At 47.0% G+C, this 19,274-nt stretch overlaps 1 protein-coding gene across 1 annotated transcript; it reads right to left on the bottom strand.

Moving 5' to 3' along the window:
- Positions 1–83: 83 nt before the first annotated feature.
- Positions 84–19,172, bottom strand: HMGXB3 (HMG-box containing 3). Its single transcript, XM_054389047.1, has 19 exons — positions 19,027–19,172; positions 18,438–18,612; positions 17,422–17,985; positions 16,663–16,761; positions 15,024–15,155; positions 12,304–12,716; positions 11,764–11,939; positions 11,374–11,471; positions 10,395–10,493; positions 9,770–9,919; positions 7,635–7,936; positions 5,643–5,770; positions 4,901–5,032; positions 4,467–4,651; positions 3,661–3,880; positions 2,492–2,625; positions 1,977–2,093; positions 1,358–1,567; positions 84–579 (listed from the first exon to the last, which is right to left on the bottom strand). The coding sequence occupies exons 1-19, from the start codon at positions 19,170–19,172 to the stop codon at positions 109–111; spliced, it is 3,951 nt and encodes a 1,316-aa protein (XP_054245022.1). The 3' UTR covers positions 84–108.
- Between the last annotated feature and the right edge of the window lie 102 nt (positions 19,173–19,274).

Genomic DNA, 19,274 nt, shown 5'->3' with positions numbered 1-19,274 from the left:
ATCTCAAGCCAGACAGCTGCCAAAGCTCGCAGAAGCTGGCCCGGCCCGGCCCAGCCCAGCCATCCACACAACCACAGAGAGAAACCAACCAAGGAGCTGTTTTGTTACTCAGCAACCTCTATCACCCTCCTGCTTCCCCTCTTCATCCTCCTCTGCCTCAGTTTTAATCTGGGCCACGCCGAGCCGGTAGAGAGCATCCCGAATCACCACCTCCCCGGGCTGGCAGCTCTGCACCACCTCCTGGATCTGCCGGTTGACGATCTCCCTGCTGGTGAGGAAGTCCAGGAGGCGGTTGTAGAGGTAATAGTGCGTGGCGTTCTCGAAGGTGATGGGCCTCTGGCGGATGCTGCTGGCCTTGCTGCTGCCCATGGCGGCGATGAGGGCCCCGTAGGGCTCCAGCTCCCGGCAGAGGGAGAGGCAGCGGTGCGCGGCCATGGGGTCTCGCTGGCTGCTCTGCTCCGAGCCCGCGTGCACAACCCTGCGCGCCAGAGACTTGGTGATGGGGTGCTGCAGGGAGTGCTCCGCCACGCTCACGTCCACGCTGTAGTGCTGGTCTAGCAGCTCAGGGCAGGACACATACTGGCAGAGAGAGAGACAGCCATCAGGTGGAACAAGAAGCATCTTCCCCGCAGCTACCAAGACAAAGCTGCAGTTTGGATGAGCTCCAGCCAGCACTGTGACCCAGCACACAGAGAGGGCGGATTCAGGCTTCCCCCTGAGTGCCACAAAGGTTGGTCTGTACCCTCCCTCCTCACTCCTATGCCCTCAGAGATAATCCCAAGGCATTAGCAACCCTCTTCCTCTTCCATTCTCAAGAGCCAGCAGTAGTTCTAGAGAAGTGAGCTGCTGTGTCAAAATAATCAACGTGGTCTGAAGTGTTACAGTGCACTTCAGCACAACTTCCATTTAAGGAGCATGGACCTAATATCATGCCCCAAGCAATGTGTAGCACTTCTGCTACACTCAGAAGCTGTGCACTGGCAGAACTCTGAGTCAGGAGACACTTCACAGAATCATAGATCATTAGGGGTTGGAAGGGACCTTGAAAGCTCATCCAGTCCAACCCTCCTGCCAGGGCAAGATCAGCTAGAGCAGGTCACACAGGAATGCATCCAGGTAGGTTTTGAATGTCTCCAGAGAAGGAGATTCCACAACTTCTCTGGGCAGCCTGTTGCAGGCTTTTGTCACCCTCAGAGTGAAAGTTTTTCCTTATGTTCATGTGGAACTTACCAGGTCAAATTGTCTTGCGACACAGTGCAGGTTACATATAGTTTTTTCCCCCCCACATTTTAAATCTCACTTGAAACTTGTCCACGCAGGACTGACACAGCAGGGTGCAGAGGTGGACAGAACTAACCGTTGGAGGACCCATGGGGTCAGAGAAGCAACCCTGGTTTTTGCCCCACATCTGAGCAGTCAGGCCTGGACAGCAGATGTCTGCACACAGTGCCACTGAAGAGGCTCTATCAACAACATACACTGGAGGCCAGTGACGTGAGGAAACCAACAAGTCCACGTGATCCCGGGCGTTTTCTCCCCTTACTATGTACTTGGAGCCACACACAACCTGGGAAGAGAAAAGATTTAACACCAAATGGCAAGAGAAAACTGAAAAGCTTATGGGAAAAAAAGAACAGTCTTAAAAACCCCTAAGCTCCCTTCCAGGTATTCCAGACAATGCAGTGAGCAGGCACTTCCTTTCCCTAAAGATACTCTGCTTTGTCCTCATATACTTTCCCTTCATCTTGCTCAGGAAGAGATGAGTTTCAACTCCACCTCAGCAGCAACATCAAAACCAGGCTGCAGGTCACCAGCTGACCTTGGAAATGCCTGCAGCACTGCTCATATTCCAAGCCCCTGAGGCAGTGTGTCTCCTTCCCAAGGCTTAGAGGCCCTCTCCACTGCTGCTGTCTAATGATGACAGTGAACAGCGAGCTAAGGAAAAAACCTCATTGCTGACTCCAAGCCTTCCTTACCTGATGGGGACACACTTTGTAGATTTTTCCTCCTGTGTGATGAGGAGAGGCTTGTGTGATGCCTGAGCCATTCTGCACAAACTCATACAGAGTCAGGAGGGAGTAGCAGAGCTGGTCCTACAAAAACAGACCCCAGAGACAGTCTCTATGTGGCCAAAATTAACAGACTCCTCCAGAGGGAGAAGGCTGCAGGCCAGGTCTCCCAAATCCTAATTTGCACTTCATCTAGCAACTTCCTAGCCCCACACTTGGCACTGTGAGGATGGCAGGCAATTACAGGATGCTGAGCCTGTGACAAGGTAATTACAGGCTTTCCTTCTTCCAGCCCACAAAGGTTCAATTTGTTTCACCATGTGTAAGTTATGCTATAATCTGCAGGCACTCACTTCGAACCCACCCCTGCCCTCAGCACAGTCAGATGAGAAGTTAATTATCTATGATGGCAAATGTGAATGAGGGAAAAGCTGGTGAAGCTCCACTCCTGCAGGGTTGTATGTGGGCAAACAAGCCATTACCTTTGTATCTGAAGCCTCCCAGGGGATGCCACACTGTGTCAGAAAGCTCTGCAGCTCTTCCTCACTGTAGGAGCTAATTAGCTCAAGCCTGAAGACTTCATCCTGAAGGAGCCTCACCAAGACACTCCCATTACCTGCAAAGGCAGGAAGCAAGTCTCAAGCATTCATTCTCAGGAAGGGAAGTCACCAAAATAATTTCTTCTACAGAAGCAGCAACTGCACACCCCACTGCCAGCAAGGGAAAGCTATCAACAGCCTTATTTCCAAAGGACCTCACAGCCCACGCTTCTCTCAAAGCCTTCACCAGTGAGGTCACCAGACAGAGCCCAGCAGAGCTGCAGACTCCAGGAGTACTTATCTATGCTATTGTTTGCAGCTTTTCATTGACTAACTGGACTGATGTGAGGATAAACAAGTCACAGAAGAGCACAGAGAAACGTGACTTCAGACTGAGCAGCCCCAGGCTGCTCTGAAGGCTCAGCCTTCACATCTCCTCCTGGTTCTTCCTCCAGAGCTGCATTTCCCCAGAAGCCCATGTAGCCCTTCTGCAGCTCAACTCCTTCAAACAGCTGCTGCCCTGTCTGCCAAACCAAATCCTATACTTGCAGGGCTTCCCAAGCGAATTTTCCCTCTTAAACCTAAACTGTTAAGGGAAATGGCTGTTAACTAAATTTAGCTCCCAAACATCTGCACTTTCTTGCCTCGTGGTTTCTTATTACACACAGTTGATGCGTGGTTATCCTGAATGCTGACAACATTGGTCAGGACAAGCAGATCCATCTCCTAGTCTCTGTAAAAATGTTCTTCACCCTTTACTAAGGTCATGATACTGAGATACCAAGCACTGCCTGCAGCTTTCATGCTCCAAGTAGCAGTCTAACTTGAACCAAACGCTGACTGGCATTCAAGTTGTGCAGACTGTATCTCACCTAGGGTGCAGTGCTCTTATGTCCCCCATGTTTCAAATGCATCAGAGCACACCACTGCTTTCAAGATGTACCAGGGAGGCCAAAACTCAAGCTGATAAGTATCCCGAGGACAGCTGAACTTACCCCCACTGCTCCTGCCTGCTTTCAGAGGACATCAATTCTCAACTCTAAATATCATCAAAAGACTGAAGTCACCACCACATAAAGCAGTTCCTTGATAAGCACAACCTCAGCAGTTACCTGGCACTGGCTGTGCATCCAAGTTCTTGTCCTTCTCAGTATTGATCACCATGGCTCCTCTCATCAGTGGAGGGAAGAAAGGAGCAACAATGGAGGCATCAAACTTTGTGATGGGGATGCTAGAAGGAAAAGCCACCTGCTCAATCACCTCTGTCTCCATTGTGGACCAGAAGTCTTCTACATTCACTTCACTTGATGGCAAGTATTCTGGCCAAGTAAACTGGAAAGAGCAAGAAACACACTGCTCAGATACAAATCACCATATTTCCTTTGACAGTTCATGTCAGCCTCACTTGAGGCATGAGGACTACCCAGGAGAGTGCTCAGCCCAAGTAACAAGACTGCAGCTTCTTGGAGCTCCCCACACTCATTTTTGGTTGGCAAGAGTCAAAACCATTTATTTGACATGAAAGGCAGGTGTGCTCCATACTATGAGCAGGGCGCTTTTCCCCTCCATCAGAGAAGACAGCACCTCAAGGAAAGTGCTGCTGGGGGAGAAAGAGAATGCCTTTGTGTTAAAGGAAGAAGGCCAAGTCCAGCAACTTTCATCCAAGGTCCCTACTGTCAGAGGCTGCTGGACAAAAGCTGTGGTCCAGGGACAGAGGATCTTGGTTTTCCCCAAACCACACATTAACACCTCCAAGAGAAACTGCAGACATCACCACTCTGGCCACATCCTCTTGACAGGCATCAGCAGAAAGCTGCTCACAAAGGTCTGATGTAATTACTGTGCATTAGAGAGTCAGCAAAAATCATTATGACCTGCTTTGAACATGAATAGGGTGTGAAGTTGATGCAAAGCCTACCTCTATATTTTTCAGTGCCAGGACATTGTCCACATTCCTTTGGGCTATTTCCACCTTGGGGGTTATGCCACAGATTCCACAGATCATGTCATTGTAATCCCGGACTGTCAGGCACTCAAAGGCCCAGTAGCCATTGCACAGCAGCTCCTGCAGCTGAACCTGCTCCTCAGGGCTCAGGGTTTTTTCTGCAAAGAGAACATGCTGCTCTTAGAACTTTCACTTCCCAAAGTCAGCAGAGAGGTAAGTACAACTCTCCTGTGCAGAATGGAAACAAACCTGTCGCAGAGAATGGTTACAAAAGGTTACAGAGGTGCTGCTGGGCTTAGGAAGTGATTTAACAGAAACAAACCACACCAGAAGAGGTGAGGTTTGCCTTTTTATAACCTAGCAATCACCAGCAAGTCAGTTTGGAAAGAACAAGAAGGAAAACCCACCAGTCTGCTCCTGAACAGAGTCAAGAATGTTGCAAACAGCCACCCTGGGATCCTCTCCAAGTTTAATGTGGTTTCGGATTGCAAACAGAAGATCCAAGCTCACTAGCAACTTGTTCCCCACGTTGAAAAGGCCTGCAGTTAAAACAGGACAGTTATGGTCTGCAGGGTTGCAGATCTTCCTCAAAGAAATATACTCCTTACTTATGGTCAGGTGAGCATAAAGCATCTGCAGAGATGTCTTTGACTACGACAACCTCAAGGGCTGCCTTGCAGAAGTCAACATTTGCCACTTCGAAGGGAGAAGCAAGGCACGGGGTCCCCTCCCTGCAGCAAGGCACGGGGCCCCCTCCCTGCAGCAAGGCACGGGGTCCCCTCCCTGCAGCAAGGCACGGGGTCCCCTCCCTGCAGCAAGGCACGGGGCCCCCTCCCTGCAGCAAGGCACGGGGCCCCCTCCCTGCAGCAAGGCACGGGGCCCCCTCCCTGCAGCAAGGCACGGGGCCCCCTCCCTGCAGCAAGGCACGGGGCCCCCTCCCTGCAGCACTTGTAGCTGCTTTTCCTCCCAGATAGGGATGTGCTTGCAGAAGATGCAGAACAGTGCAAGCCAAAACAAATTCAAGTTTAATGCCCTGGGGCAATGAATAGATTTTTCTGTGCAGAGACAATGCTCTGATACATTCCCAGGGCGACTCAAGGGTTTCGACTGCAGTCACACTCCAAGTTGGCATGCTGACATTTTTCCTACCTGTGTAAATGTCAGTGAAGCTATGAAGGGCCAGACACTGGAGGTTCATGCACACTTTGACCTGAGCTGTAACCACCTGTAATCTATTTGCTGTCAGCAGCCAGCACTCCTGAGGACCAGCAAGGGAACTGCAACAGACACAAAAGACAACTCAGAGTCCAGTCAACAGGGTTTTCAGTCCAGTCCTGCAGTAACTTAAGATGGTGCAGTTGAGATCAGTCTAAGCCAGTTCACACCATTTCACACCAGAAAAAAAACCACCAGTTATATTTTAAAGTGGATTCCCCTGGCAGAGTCAGGTCACTGCCCACATCCTTTTAACAGCAGTGCCATGTCTCTCCAGCTCCATATATTTGGCATGTAGTATGGAGAGGTGGAGAATATCAACAGCCCTGGAGAAACATCAGCCCTACTGCTGATGGTGACAGCCTGTAACCACACACACAGAGGGTCAGAAAGGGCTGCTCCTCTGCAGTACAGCTGCTGAGGAGGAAAACTACAAAGGTGAAGGATAGGGGTGCAAGATCACAGAATCATAAAATCATGCAGGTTGGAAAAGACCCCTGGGACCATCAAGTCCAACCATTGACCCTGCTCTACAAAGTTTACCCCTAAACCATATCCCCAACCACCACATCCACACCATCTTTAAACACATCCATGCTTGGTGGCTCAACCCCCTCCCTGGGGCACATTCCAATGCCTGACCACTCTTGCTGGGAAACTTTTTTCCTAATGTCCAGTCTAACCCTACCCTGTTGCAGCTTGAGGCCATTCCCTCTTGTGCTATCACTAATTACCTGTGAGAAGAGACCAGCACCAACCTCTGTACAACATCCTTTCAGGTAGTTGTAGAGAGTGATGAGGTCTACTCTTAGCCTCTTCCTCCTCCAACTAAACAGCCCCAGCTCCTTCAGACAGCACTGCTCTGCAAAAATAGTACTGAGCATAAAAAGCATCTCTGCTGGAAGAATCTCAATTAGTACTGGCCTGGCCCAAAGCAAACATCCCTAATTGGTACCAAGAAAATCTTTTTGGTTGAAGAAAGAAACACAACAGCAAATTGTGAATGGAACAAAACTAGAAATGGGTAGATTCAGATTGGATGTTAGGAAGAAATTCTTCCCTGTGAGGGTGGTGAGACACTGGAACAGGTTGCCCAGGGAGGTGCTGGAAGCCTCATCCCTGGAAGTTTTTAAGGCCAGGCTGGATGTGGCTGTGAGCAACCTGATGTAGTGTGAGGTGTCCCTGCCCATGGCAGGGGGGTTGGAACTGGATGATCCTTGAGGTCCCTGACAATTCTATGATTCTATGATCTTGCTGTGGAAAACGTCTCAGCTCAGGCTTTCAAGCGACAGGAGGATGTTTGGCAGACACAGTGAGGAGATATCCTCCAGGCTTCTACACAGATCTGGTTAAGGTAATCTAGCCTATACACTGGTAGTTTCTGAAAGCCCTTCAGCTTTTGATTTGGGTATTTGTTCCAAAAAAAGGATTTACTCAAGCCCACGCTGAGCCATGAAAAGAACAAAAACATCACAAGCAAAAAGATCCACACAGGAAACATTCAGATCAGGAAGAGAGAGTAAAGGGAAATCACATAATACACATCTAGAATCCCACAATTTTGCCTCTGTCAGCTTCAAAACAGCAGACTGGGAACCAAAGAAGGGATGAGTAATGAAAAAACTCAGTTTCAAGAGAAAAAAAAAACAACTACATCTAGACTTAGCAGTCACTCTTCAATCAAGCTCTCCTGCTGCAAGGAAATGCTAATTATGACAAACTCCACTGCACAGGAGAAACAGAAGCAGCTTGTCACTAAGCAGCTGAAAGCCTTCCAGACATAGGTAGCTCATTCAGTATCACTGACAGCAGCCTCAGCACCAAGGGCTGAGCATTACTTAAAGCCAAGTATTACTTAAGGCACTTTGGTCACAGAGAATAACAGCGCAAGGTTGAAAGAGTCACAAGTCCAAAACACAATCTTACTTCTGTCCCCCTTTGAACAGAGGGCTGCTACAGAGGAGGCACTGCGCAGATGGAGACTCATAGTAGTTTGACCAGGAGGTCTGCTCTATGGTGACTGTCTCCTCACTCACGTTGGAGAGGATGAGCCGCGAGCTGTTGAGTTCGAGGATGAGCGCAAAGACCTCGGCCAGCTCCGATTCGTTCTCGGGGATCTGCATTACCTTGCGCAGCAGCTGCAGGGTGGATTGGCGCTGGATCTCCTTCTGGGATGGGCTTAGGGGCTCGCTGGTGTTCAGCACATCAGGCTGACCTGGACTGACCTCCTAGAAAGGAAGGCAAACACATATTCAACTAAGCAAGCACAGAGATGGAATACGACAAACCCCAAAGAACTCAGGAAAGAGAGTGGAAACAGAGAAGTCATAAAGAGACCCTAGAAACACTGGGAACCTTTGAAACCCAGGAGAATTGACTTCTACTCCCCTGCTCAATCATTGACTCCAGACAGCAGCTTCAAGCCTACCTAAGTTACTTCACCAAAAATACTTTATTGAAGCCCAATCTTTAGTAACTCCTGTAGCACTGCTGGAACATCACAGATTTGCCACTGAACTGCAGCATCAGTGCAGGGATTGAGGATCAAGAGGGTGAAGACAACTCCCAACAGGTGTAGAAACATTTCCAATAATCCTGCCCATAGTTACTGCCTCTCTCCACAGGTTATCAGGCACATCCTCCTGTGTAACTCTCAGGCAGCCATGGCAGTCTGCACACCTCTCTAGAAGCTAGAGCACACAAGCATTAAAAGGAGAACCAGCAGCTGCAAAGTACTGACTACACTAATCAACTACAATTGATCAGCTGTGGTCCTTAGACACAGACCCCTGACACACAGAGGCCATCAAGACAAAATGCACCTGCACAGAAAAAACAAAATCCAGGTGATTCAGGAGAACAGCAAGAACACAAACAGGCTCATCTGTTTAATCACTTCAACTCTTCTGCCAACAGCTCAATCTGTTTTTCTGTCTAGTCTAGCAGTGAGATAAATGATCAGTCCAAAGCCCAGAGACAACAACAAACTGCACATCAGGAATGCTTAAACACATCTAGAGCCAGAAAATAAAGCAGCAGCTAAATGAGGAAGACACAAAGCCACATGCCTCTCAAAATGTGAGCTGAGCTCAGCAAGGCTGTTGTTCCTTCCACAGCTGCTTACGTGCAAGTTTCACACAGGCCATCCCAGTTTGTTTGAAAACACTACACAAAGTTATGTTCTTCAAGAGGAAAAAACAACCAACAAATAAAATCAAGTGGAAGAGTCATTTTACCAAGTTTCACACAGGCCATCCCAGTTTGTTTGAAAACACTACACAAAGTTATGTTCTTCAAGAGGAAAAAAAAAAAAAAACAAAACCACCAACACATAAAATCAAGTGGAAGAGTTATTTTACCACAGGGGACTAAAACGTAGTCTGTCTATTATGCTGAAAGGACAGTTCAGCTGAGAACAGGACAGGTTCTTTTTAAAAAACAAAACAATTCTGTATGAGCAAAGACAACCTTTGAGACTTCAAAGGCAGAATCACCTCAGACAGAACTCAGAATTCATTATTTACAGCCACATACTGAAAAAAAAAAAAGAAAAAGTAAAATCTTTCTACGACAGAAAAACACAACAACTACATCCAGAAATAAATTCAGGCTGGGAGCTGCACTCCAAACCCCTAGAAACAGGAAGCTGTAAGACACGAGGCAATAATTTAATTGACAGTAGCCACAAACTGGTCACAAAGCAGAGCACAGCTGGGAGTTTCTTCAAGCCTGACGTTCAACCAAGCTGACACAACAAATGCGACTTCAAGGGTGACTTCCCCAGCAAGTACCGGCAGGCTGTGAGGATTTTTAAGCTACAGAGACATCCAGCGGTAGAACTGAGCACACTCAGACCCCTTCCCAGCCAGAAGCACCCTTGTGGCAGGAGCTGGCTGGTACAACCACCATCACAAGTATTTCCAACAGGACATTATTCCCTTAGAAAAGCTCAACACGATGAAAAGAAATGAGCACGTTCCCACGGGCACTTGGCAAACGAAGGTACTTCCCTGCCCACCCAACAACAGCCATTTGAGGAGACAAACTCTTCTGAGCCTTACCAGAGATTTTGTTATTTTCTCAGCTCTGTCTTTGGCAAGACTATATCCACAGCTTGGACAGACTCGTGGCTTGTGCCTGTTTGTATAGACATAACTACAGGAGGGGTTCTTGCATTTCCCTCTGCCACGTGAGGTTGCCAATCCCAAATCCTGAATGACAAAACAAAAGCTGTTTGCTGACCTTGATTTTTAAAATGACAAGAAGATTCTAGAAATGTCTGCTTGAATACCATATGCTTTCCCCCAACTTTCCAACACCTTGTTTACAGGTCAAAGAGCAGCCCCTGTCACTTGGCACAGAACACTTTCACTGGCACTCAAAACATTTTCAGAAACCACAAGCACTCAGGAAATTCATTCAGAAACCACTGATCCTCTGGGCAGATCTTTGGAAATGGGGATTATGTTATGTTAAGGAAAATCTTATTCTTAGCAAGGCCTCAAACGCGACTGCAGCAGAGTACAGTCACTGTGGATTGGTTAGCAGATGGCACAAAGTACAGGTTGTCTGACATTAAATATGAGATAGATTTCTGCAAGTCAGCACACACAAGTCACAGAACAGTCTCCTCTCAGAGATGACACTCCCCAGGGCACAGGCCAGACCCATCTGAAAAATCCTCACCAAAGTTACAGTGCAGCTGTACTTGTAGGAAGGGAATATCTCTGGTTTGACCTCCACTACTTCAACCTGAGGAGCTGTGCTGGTCAAAGCACCGTGGAGCTGGAGATTGAAAGCAGAAAAAACACCACCAATGAGACCCCTACTACTGAAGATACACATTCAGTAAGCAATACTATCAGCACTTTTTGTCCCCCTCAAGAAATTAATTCACGTTCGTTTGATATCAGAGGACTAAGATGCAGTTTCACATCCCAAGGCATTACAAATCAAACAGAAGTATTCCAGCACTTGCTCTGCTTCACAGGTGAGAGACTTAGTATTGCATGTCGGTCTGGAGAAGAGAAGGCTCTGAGAAGACCTTATTGGGGCCTTCCAGTATCTGAAGGGGACCTACAAGAAAGCTGGGGAGGGACTTTTTAGGGTGTCAGGTAATGATAGGACTAGGGGGAATGGAGCAGAACTAGAAATGGGTAGATTCAGATTGGATGTTAGAAAGAAATTCTTCCCCATGAGAGTGGCGAGACACTGGAACAGGTTGCCCAGGGAGGTGGTGGAAGCCTCTTCCCTGGAGGTTTTTGCAGCCAGGCTGGATGTGGCTGTGAGCAACCTGATGTAGTGTGAGGTGTTCCTGCCCATGGAAGGGGGATTGGAACTGGATAATCCTTGAGGTCCCTTCCAACCCTAACAATTCTATGATTATCAAAGCACTAGCAGATCCTTGAAACATTTTCTGGAAGTAGATGGGAGGTTCTCAAAGTAAACAACAGAATTGTCCAACAGCATCTCTTGGTTCAGCTCCCACGCTCAGCCATCCAGCACTTGTGCCGCTTCCCAACCTGTCAGTCACAGGTCTCATCATCATAAGGCTGCTAAATTTGTGTTCTGTTTCTCACCACTCAGATCATATCCATCACCAGGGTTAAAAAAAACAAACCAACCCAGGAAATCAATTTCCATGTGAGGAACAAACCATAGATACCTTTTGCTCCTCAGTGCTCGGAGGCTGCAGAATCGATTGGCCCAACTGCTTCAGAGTGCTGGGCTTCAAGCCTGATGTTTTCACAGGGGAATGTTTGTCTTGAAGGAAGAAAAGGATGCAGCAGGTTAGATAGGAGAAAACAGGTCCTGTTTCATTCTGACATCTTTGGTAAATGTCACCACAGTCATGTGAGATTTCTCCTCTGCACCTGAAGTGACCCAAGCAGGTGTTCCATGGCTCGTTTACTGCACTCTCAGAAAGGAAGAATGGTTTCTTCTAGCCTAGGTCACTATGTCCCTTCAGACACATCTCAATACTTGGCAGAGACCACTTCACTATGGGGAAAAAAGACAACCACTGTCAGAGCACACCAGAGAATACTGCTTTTACCAGTGTTTGTGAAGGCCTGTCTGCTGCCAGCCTGCTCGGTGCTGGCATCTCTCCCCACGCTGGCTGGAGCAGGCAGAATGGCTCTCATGGGTCTTGCTGCAGCCAGCAAGGAGGGCTTGGGTCTTGGTTTGCTCTTTCCTTCTTGTCCTTTGTGTGTAGCAGCTGGAGCATCCATCCTGAAAGATAAGAGCTACAATTCAAACAAAATTCCACCATTCCCCCATTGGCCTCAATTTTCTTCTCTTTCCTGAGCTGTGCTTTATTACCACAATAACCACAGCTACTGCAGCAGAAAGGAGAAGTACGGCTGAGGATATATCTGCCCTGTGACTACAGTTTAATTGTCACTTGAAAGGCGACAAAATTAGCTCTGATGGCCAAAACAATCTCAAAGGAACAATCCTGAACCGGCAGAAAACAGACAGTAAACAGAACAGGTCTTGCAGGAAGCACCACCAAGAGCCTTCAATTTCTTGGATTCATCCCATGAGCACGCATCAGACACCACTCACTCCCACAGCATATGGAAAACAGACTCACCCCACTGCTTTTTTTGCAGAGGCATTTGGACCAGGCACCTCCAAAGACGGCAGCATCCCCAGCCCTGCACTATCTCTTTCTGCCTGCTCTGAAGAAGACCCTCCTTGCTGTTGGCTCTCTTGGCCCAGTGCCACTCCCACAGCGCTCCCTTTGTCTTCAGCAAGCACGTTGTTTGCAAGAACGTGAGCCTCTGAGATGATCACTTCCTCCCACTCTGTGTCCCGTGCCTGGCCTCCAGCAGGTATAGCACTCAGCAGCTGGCTGACAGCTTCAGAGCTTTCCAAAGCAGACTTGGAGGTACCCTCGCTACTAGCTGCTGGTTCTGAGAATGCTGACTGCTGACCTCTTTTGGCTGGTGGAGTTTTAAGAGAGGTGCCTGAACTTGGCTCAGGTTTGCTTTTTGGTTGCTTTTCCTGGAAACAAGAGAGACAGTCACGTTTCAGAGCTTTAGGCTTTCATGGATAAATAAGTTCCCTTCACAAAGCCCAGGTCTGCCACAGCCTATTTAGCAAAACAGCAACATCCTAAGTGTGTAAGCAGCAAATGGATGGCTTTCTGCTGAAAGGCATCATCTCCTACGCCAGCAAAGTCCCTGCTAACATTGCATCCACCCTCCTGGCCCTTCATGGAGGATTTGTAGAGGCTGTTTACTCTGAAGAATCATTCCTTTTGTAAACTCCCTCAAATATCACCACTAGCATCAACACCACAAACTCGTCCACCACCCTCTGCTAACAAGGACCAACCTCCTACATTCCCCTTCCATAGCTTTAGCTCTCCAACATTGTCTGTTCTTCCACACTGCTGAGGAACCAAAGGGAGCTAGACAGAGAACTTGGATCTTTTGCATCCAAGCACTCAGAAAAGCAGGCATCTGAGTGAGCTGGGAAAGAGAGGATTACTTAGGAAGGGCTTTTGTTCTTAAGACTAAGGGTACACCAACAAAGGTATGATGAAATAATCAATCAGTTATATGCAAAAAGACACCAGAAACAGGATCAAGAGTTTCTGGCATGATAAACACATTCATTCTGAGCTCTCTTCAGAGTTCATATTCAGAAGGACAACCTAGGTGTTTAAAAACAGACATCTTCCAACCTAGTCCCCTTCCCCCCTAAGGAGCAGAAAGATCTGTATATATTTAGTTTCAGATCCATTGGTTCTCTAACCAGTTTAAAACCCCCCAAAAAAAAAAAAAAGCCAAATCTGCTGGTGTCTGTTTTTCCTAAGGCATGACACCACAAAAACAAGTGGAACTGTTTATACAATCATGGTCCCAGAAAAGCAGAATAGAACTAAAATAGAAAGAAAACTGCCTGTAAAGCCTTTCAGTCCTGATCAATGCAGGGTTTAAGAGGAGCACACGTGTGCCATTTGCAGGCAGAACACACGTTTTTGCACTTAGCCATCCACCCACTTCAGCAGGTTTACAGAACAAAAGCTAAGAGGCCATCATCACTATTTGTATACAACCACACAGTCATCAGCTCAGACACGACAGAGGCTGTAAGCTGCCTACAACAGTTCTTGCCCCTAACTGTTTTATAGATCTAGACACAAAAAAAGGAGGTTCTGAGCAAATCCATATAAATCCAAATACATAAAGGAACAAGGTCTTTACCATGAACATAGTAGAGCACTGGGGCAGGTTGCCCAGGGAGGTAGTTGAGGCCCCATCCCTTGAGATATTCAAGGTGATGCTCAACAGAGCACTGAGCAACCTGCTCTAGTTGACAACGTTCCTGCTGACTGTAGAGGGGGTTGGACTGGATGACCTTTGAAGGTCCCTTCCAACTCAGACCATTCTATGATTTTATTATTCATATAAAGCCACTGAATGTCAATGCAAATTTTCACACTGGCAACATCCTTTACCAAGTTCTGAGTAGCCTTGTTTCAGGCAGAGATTTAATGAGCACACAACTGCTCAGAGCTGACCAATTATCTTGACACTGATGTGAATTTCCTGCTGTACACGGCTAGTAAAGATGCCAGCAACTCTAGCAGAATTTAAGTGTCATGTGGAGAAAGACTTTTCCACTCAAACAAACCTCACACCTTGGACTTTGCTTCCAGCAAACATTCAGACCACCATGACTGACCAGCCACATGGCCATGAGTCAAGAGTACCCAACATCACTTCAGCTTCTGCTGGATCAGCTTTAGTAGTATAGTAGCTGGCTCCCAAAGACCCATATACCTACTATAGTTGAGAGCTGTTCCTCATCACTGTGGAAAAATCAATTTTGAAAGACCACAGAAAACCTCAATTTGTAGAATACCTTCAAACACCAATAAATTACCACAAAACAAACGGTTTAACCAAATTCCTGAGCTTAGCTAGGGCTGAAGCAGGAAGAACAGGCAGTGCCTTCCAGCCACAGGAACGCTGAGTGCGCAGGCAGAGGGCCAGAAGGACAAGTTTCCTCTCAATGAGGGAGAGTCACCAAAGGCAGCTCCATCTATTCTAACTGACACCAATACAAGTGGCAGCTTTACCCCAAGGTAAGATGATTTCAGGCCTGTCTCACCTTGACCAACTGTCCTCTGCAGTGGAGACTTGCTCCAGCACAAGCACTGGAACAGAAGTATGGGATCAGTTCTGGCATATCTGACCTCTCGTGCTTGACCTACAGGTCTACAAACACCACAGGCATCCCTCCCAAAAAACCAAAAAAAGTACTTTCTGTGTGAAAGTCAGGAAGGAAAGACAAACTTACCTTTGGGATCCATTTCCCTCCCAGGAAGTTCCCACATGTCGGGCATTTTGGTGGCTTATGCCTGGTGACATAAGTGAAAGAACAGCCAGGATTGGTGCAATTGCCATGTCCCCTGCGAGTATAGGTGGTCGTCTGAAACAAGAAGAGTCAACAATTTCTCTACAGAGCCACAAGAAGCTGTGGTCATTGCTCCCCTTTTCCTCCTAAGCACTCTGCAAACATTATTCAACAAACCACCAGCCCTGCACTATTACTCCTTTTACTATCAACCACCACAGTCTGATCAGAGTCAGCACTGTCACTGCTCTGAGTCTAAATGCTCCCTCCACACAAGGGCCTTCAAGCATCACTGGAATTTAGAGCAGAGCAGAGATGGATAGAGATGAACAATGCAGATAACCTACTGGAGAGCCTAGCCTTGCATTTACAGTGATGTAACAGCTCTCTTATGAACATGAAAAGTCACAATAGGATAGAAAAAGTCCTAAGATACCAAAATGATTCAGAGTGGCCCACAGTGATGCAAGAGGTGATCAAGAGATTCATGTCAACAGCGTGACAAAACCTGAAGCTGAGCACTCATGATGAGGCAGTTTCCATCAGGAATCTGTTGGGGGATGCAGTGGTCAAGTACTCACTGGTGCTGTACTGTACCTCGCTATAAATTTGCTGTAACACCAGCAGCACCACCAGGCACTATCCATAAAGAGAACTAAAGCAGAACCTGCCACTTCAGCCAGCTGCATCAACACACTGAGTTTGTGTCAGTGCAGCACTTGGCAATATTTACTACTCAATGCTCCTGAGGGAGCTGTTGTGCTCCAAGTCCTGAATTAGGTATGTTTGTTTTTTTTCTAGAAATGCCAAGTGCTGCTGGCAAAAATGAGAGAGTTTAAGCTAAGTACTTCTCACAATCAAAAACCTGAGGTATTTCCATTTCCCTAAGACATCTGGAAGAATTTCACACTATGCACAACTATAAATATCTGGAGTTTTCCACCAGCTGGAAGTGTAGAGGACACAGGAAACAGGATTTGATTCTGGCTTGTGCTACACAAGGAGCTGCAGTGCTGAGTGTACAATGCAGCCTTACAATGACTAGAAAAATACAGCTGGCTAGAGCAGTTAAGAGTTACTATTCTTTCTCATGCGGTGGGCCACGCAACCTTTCACACAGGTTCTTAGGTCTCAGCTCCTCTCCTGCCACATGGCCATAGAGACAGCCACCCATGAGACTGGGGAGCTCAGTTTTTCTGTCACAAGAGCAGCTTCTTGCCCTTAAAGAGATGGACACTGGTATTTTATAAAGACAAATGTGCACCCAGAAGACATAGCTGGCTACACAGACCCTGAAAAGGGCAACACAGAAACTGCTGTTGGTCAGATGTGTTGTGGCAGCATTACCTGCTCCACTTGTTTCCAAGAACTCCTTGAGGAGCAGAAACAGGCCTTTATAAAACACTCAGAGAAGTTAGAGATCCCCTTTAGCATACACAAAAGGAAAGAAATACATCAACTGATGACTCCAAATTGGGTTACCTTTAAGAACTGAGCCATGATCAAACCCTTCGTGTTCTAACACTTTTAAGACAAAGCTATTCATACCTTAAAACCCCATAGAAGACTCTGAATTTCTTACCAATTTAATTGATGCTGGGTTCTCTACAACAGAATGAGCTGGCAAAGGTAACATAATAAACTGTGCAGCAGGTGTGGAGGAGCTACTCTCTTCAGTATCCTAAAATGAAGTCAAAAGGAAAACACATGCAGAAAACCAGCGACACGGTGATCTGTGTCCCTCCCTCTCATGAACACTACCATTGAACTTATGTCTGAAGGACTGATGAGACCAGAAAGCAGGGAAGAAGGATCACTCCAAGAGCAAAGATTTTACCAGGTCTGCTCTGGAGACTGCCAAACTCTTCAGTTTGAAATTGAAAACAGCAAATCAGCAGATCCAAATCTTCGCAGCGTGAGCTTGTCTGTAACAACCCCTAACACCTCAGCTTAAAAAGACTCCCTTCTGCCTCTCTGCCACCAAGAAAACAGCTATCGGGCAGAGGTGACATTTTTTTCTTTCCAAAATCTTGCAGTCCAGCTGCAGAACGCACCCCAAGTGTTGTTAGATGAAACAATTTTAAAAGCCTCAAGCAGTCATCTTCAGACACAAGTGATACCAACACATGGCATGGTTCATCCACAAGCAGAGACACCTCCACAGACACCTTAATCACTGAGGGACAACAGTTGCTGTTTCCCTCACCACTGAGGGAAGGCCCAAGGGGCAACACAGGACCTCCTGCAGCCACCACCGATCTGAAGGAAAATGTCTTCAACAGCACCCAGGCACTTCAGGTGAGGCTCTGGCAGGAGTCTGAGCATCAGTACAAAAACTTACCCTCCCAGTCACCACGGTCACCACAGACACACCATCTGAAACCTGAGGACGTGCCACAGCAATGTTCCTATTGGAGATGTCTGTGGAGCTGCTAACCAGAGTCTCTTCAATAACTACTCGAGCGGTCTGATACGGTTGCCCTTCTACTTCCAAAGAAGCTTCATCCAAGAGGCTGTCTCCAGCTACTTTCTCTGTCACAGGCCTAACATAGTGAGAGAGAACCTCTGAGGCAACCACTTCTTCCACAGCATCTGTCTGGCCAAAGGAAGCTGTCTCTTCTGCCAGCCCTTCAATGGCAATGCACTGCTCAGAAATGCCAACATGGCTCGAGTCCACAGAAAGGATGTTTTGCACAGCCTCACGGGAGACATTGGTGACATTGGTGGAAGCTGTTAACCCTTCAGATGCTGCCTGACCCTGTGTCACACACAGTTCCAGTGACTGCCTGCTCCTGTCCTCCTGAAGAGTGATTTTGGGAATAATTATATAATCTGAACGAGGAAGAATCTTGCGGAAGCCTGGAATGTCTGGAACCACTGCAGCTCGCATGGACAGCCTGGAGTTCTGTTGACCAAAACAGAGGATGGAATAAATGCACAGGAGAAAGGAAGAAATTCACATCTTAATCCTGCTTATTTTAGTACCCAAAGTTCAAATGGCTTCCCAAAGCAGCCTGCTGAGAATTTCTCCACATGACAGAGCCTGCAGAATCCTCTCAGCCCTGGTTTTACCATCCACTTCCTCATCAATCAACCTGATGACATGACACAAAAATAACCACCAGCCCTGTCAGCAGGCACCAGAGATATCCATCCAGAATGTCAAAACATTATCCCCTGACTGAACAGAAGGCAAAAGTGAGAGGCAGTGGCCTCACACACTGCCTCCTTACAAGCTGTCCTAAGCAGAAACACAAACTGGGATCTGCAGTTAACTGCTTCTCTCACACACAGTGCTGTGGTACTTCAGTATCTCTCTCTCCCAATGGCAAAGAACTGCCAAGAAAGATGACTTACCGGGTCCAGTCCCTCCTTCTCTAGCTTGGCTTTCTCCAGATAATAGCTTTTTTCAGCCACACTGAGCAACCTCCAACTCTCACTGATCTTTTTGTTGATTTCAGACTGAGGGAGGTGGGGGAGCTCCTGCTGTACTTTCAAGTAAATATCATAATAGTAGAGGAGGTAAGCAGATCTGAAACACAACCAGAGACTGAAACATCAGCATCATTCCACATAAATCCTTTAGGCAAAAGAAATCCACAAAGTTTAGGTTTTGTCTCAAGGTCAAATGACAAGCATGGTACATCCAATTTTACTTGGAAACGTACTTTCATGAACCAAATGAAAACCAAGCTTTTGAGGAAAAACTCTGAAATAAGAAAGAGCCTAAGGCAAGGTATTCTGCACAAACTTTAGGGAGAGCAGTGGGTGCACCTGTAAAGACAAGGAAGTCAGAGTGGGCCCAGAGTGCCAAGCTCACGTTTTGCATTTGATATTTTACATGGTGAAGTGTTCCAAGTGTACTGCAAAGTTCACTCTGATCAGAAACAAGGAGAACTGCACCCATAACCCACACAAGAGCTAAGTGAAGACAGAAAGAACTTACCTGGGCTTTTTGGCTTTCTCTCCAGGATCACCAGTACTTTTATATTTCTTTTTCTTCTTAGATGGCACTGGTGATGCATAGGTGTAAGTGCCCTCTATTTCCTCCATTACCACAGTTACTTCAGTACCATCATATGGAGCCTCCATTGCTAAAACCACAGATTTTATTGTGTTATGCACTTGCCAAATTATACATTTCTCCCAATAAACACAGCCCATAATCACCTCTGAACCTACAGCACCATTGAC

This window comes from Indicator indicator, chromosome 18, assembly GCF_027791375.1.
Source record: "Indicator indicator isolate 239-I01 chromosome 18, UM_Iind_1.1, whole genome shotgun sequence".
In the NCBI taxonomy this organism is placed as follows: Eukaryota; Metazoa; Chordata; class Aves; order Piciformes; family Indicatoridae; genus Indicator; species Indicator indicator.
Note: the sequence above shows the minus strand (reverse complement) of the source record. Positions and strands in the feature narration are given on the sequence as shown.

Bases quoted from the DNA above. Each gene is read 5' to 3' on its own strand.
- HMGXB3 (XM_054389047.1), bottom strand. From the start codon at position 19,172: ATGGAGGCTCCATATGATGGTACTGAAGTAACTGTGGTAATGGAGGAA. The intron at 12,717-15,023 runs GTAAGTTTGTCT...TCTTGTTTCCAG, and splicing joins GAGGGAAATGGATCCCAAAG to GAAAAGCAACCAAAAAGCAA. The intron at 3,881-4,466 runs GTAGGCTTTGCA...TGCTCTTTCCAG, and splicing joins TGGCACTGAAAAATATAGAG to TTTACTTGGCCAGAATACTT.